Source organism: Lathyrus oleraceus, chromosome 6, assembly GCF_024323335.1.
Source record: "Lathyrus oleraceus cultivar Zhongwan6 chromosome 6, CAAS_Psat_ZW6_1.0, whole genome shotgun sequence".
Taxonomy (NCBI): Eukaryota; Viridiplantae; Streptophyta; class Magnoliopsida; order Fabales; family Fabaceae; genus Lathyrus; species Lathyrus oleraceus.
In genome coordinates this window covers 408,947,838-408,950,495 of record NC_066584.1, presented here as the reverse complement: position 1 = coordinate 408,950,495, position 2,658 = coordinate 408,947,838, and the positions used below count along the sequence as shown (strand labels likewise).

At 32.6% G+C, this 2,658-nt stretch overlaps 1 protein-coding gene across 1 annotated transcript; it reads left to right on the top strand.

Annotated features, from left to right (window-relative positions):
• Positions 1-1,274: 1,274 nt before the first annotated feature.
• Positions 1,275-2,131, top strand: LOC127097317 (glycine-rich cell wall structural protein 2). Its single transcript, XM_051035814.1, has one exon. It carries the CDS (start codon positions 1,395-1,397, stop codon positions 1,893-1,895), a length of 501 nt encoding a protein of 166 aa, XP_050891771.1. The 5' UTR covers positions 1,275-1,394; the 3' UTR covers positions 1,896-2,131.
• The last annotated feature ends 527 nt before the right edge of the window (positions 2,132-2,658 follow it).

Sequence of the window (2,658 nt, the reverse complement as noted above, 5' to 3'; positions counted from 1 at the left end):
TAACTTCAATAAGATTTTTGCTGCATTTACGTATTTAAGATCACTTGTCCTAAAAAAGATGAATTTAGGAAATCAACTTCATTATCTATTTATCAACTATCATCCATTCTTTTTTTCAAAGAGTCATAAATTATCTAACATTATTTCAATTATCGGATGCAGATTCTTTGCAGGGTACACATTCACACATTTGGAGATTATTGACCGTTTGATCAAAAGATCGAATGGTCCTTATTTAAGTTGTAAATCTAAATTATTTTAATATTTTTTTAATCATTAAATCTTGATTGAACATTCACTAATTCTTAGAGTGCATGATTGTGTGAAGGAGATGATTGCATGGAATCCAATTTGTTTAACTACTATATGATCAATCTTTAAGAAACAAGCTTAGCCATCAAGCTGACAAAGTCTCAACCATCATATATATATATATATAATATATATATATTATATATATATATATATATATAATATATATATATATATATATATATATATATATATATTTTAGTATTGAAGCACATGAAACAAAAACATAGTTTCATCATTTTTTTCTCCAAATGATGTATCATTCACACAGACAGCGTCACAGTTCTGTTTAAGAAGTAGAAATGATTAGAGATTCGATGGTTGCGATGGACAACAATGGAGCTGAACTTTTAATGTGGTGGAGAAAATGACTGTTCTGCAAGATTAACACTCTAACACTCAAGTCAGTATGAGAAAGAAAAGAGTTAAATGAAATTTGAATTTGAAATTGTATATCAGTAACTGACGCATGTTCTTTTTATATAGTGTAACGATTATATCATCTTGTTATTTGTTAGACATATGATGCAGTGAATCATTGAGTGTAACTTGAATTTGGATCGCGTGTATTCTTTCGTAGGATAGTTCTCTTATGCTGCGAATGTTTTAGACGAATTGTAAATCTCTCTAAATGATTGACCGATGATCAGTACGATCGACCTAAATTTTTATAGCATTTATGCATCTGTAAAAACCATTGTTGTTATCACGGGCCCATTCATACAAGCACACTAATATTGTTATCATGATGCATTTCATTGATCTCTATTATTGAAAAATATATCATCATAGCTCGTCACGGGTTGTCAACTAGAAAATAAATATCTAGTCCCACTTCATATCTTTTACACTTAACTTCTACAATGTTAAAAATAAGAGATATAATATAAAACATTAAATATTTTACTTTATTAACACATGCACTAGTAAGTTTCACTTTATGAGTTATATATATATGTTACTCGTTTATACCATCATGATCATTCATTCATCCTCATGCACTAGCTATAGCTACCAAATCCTCACGAGAATCACAAAACCCAGCTTTTAATTCTCTCCACAAACTACACAACTAACACAAAATGCTACCATTCAACACTACTCATCATCTCAAACACATCTTCACCACTATTTTTCTTACTTTTCTGATAACTCTCACGGTGGCAGGCACCACCGGTGGAAGAAAGGTAGATATGGCAAGCGGCGGTGCACCTACGGGTGCAAGTGGTTCAGGTCATGGTCCAAACTGGGACTACGGCTGGGGGTGGGGGTCAGCACCAGGAAGTGGGTGGGGTTATGGTTCTGGTTCAGGACATTCTCCTTCTGGTTTTGGTAGAGGTTATGGGTTTGGTTTTGGAACCGGGACTGGATCCGGTTCCGGATATGGTTACGGATCCGGTAGCGGTGGTGCTCATGGTGGTGGTTATGGAAGTGGTTCTGGCAACTCTGGTGGAGGGAATGGTGGTGGTCATGGCGGTGGTTATGGAAGTGGTTCAGGTGGTGGAGTGAATGGTGTTGGTAGAGCTAATAACAACAAGTCACCTTCGGAGTCTAAGGGTAAAAGTAAAACCAACCATGGATAAACTTGAACTAGCTAGTTTGTTATGTGTGTTTCATCTTGATATATTTATATAGTTATGATATTAAAATAACTATAACTACCAAAAAAATATATATAACTATATGATTGTACTTTAGTAAGAAAAAAAATACTGTAATCTATGTATGAATGATTTGGTGTGTATGCATTATAGCTAACAAAATTATGAAGTCGCTATGTTATATGTTTAATTAAAGAGCAAGTAATTATTTACGTGTACCCGATTTCCAAGCGAATGAAAGTTAGTTTTGGGCGTGGAATGAAAGTGAGTGATCATTGTACCCAAAAAAAAGTGATTGGTGATCAGGATATACAAGGACAGTCCAATTCTATATCAGTAGGCATAATGAGGTTTTATTTATTAATGATATCCTTTGGAAAAACATGAAAGTTAGTTAACATAAAAATCATTGAGTTGCTTACCAAAATAAACACAAATTGTAGTGTTGAACTTAGTTAGATCACATGATTGAAAGCAAGCACCACGCAGGGAGAGTTTTTTTTTGCAATAAGCTTCCCGTTCGTGGTAATAATTTTTTTATAGATTTTTTATTACATTTATTAAAAGATATTTTATTATGGTTAAAATTAATAATATAGTAAAATTTACCTGAAGTGAAAGGATTTGAATCTCATCACCAATAATTTTCTATTTATCGTGACATAATGAATTTTATTTTGTATATCACCGTGGTTCTTATAATTAACTATGGTATAAGGTGCAATCATTTCATTACGGTTCATAT

Excerpts from the sequence above, each read along its gene's own strand:
- LOC127097317 (XM_051035814.1), top strand. The coding sequence starts at position 1,395 with ATGCTACCATTCAACACTACTCATCATCTCAAACACATCTTCACCACT.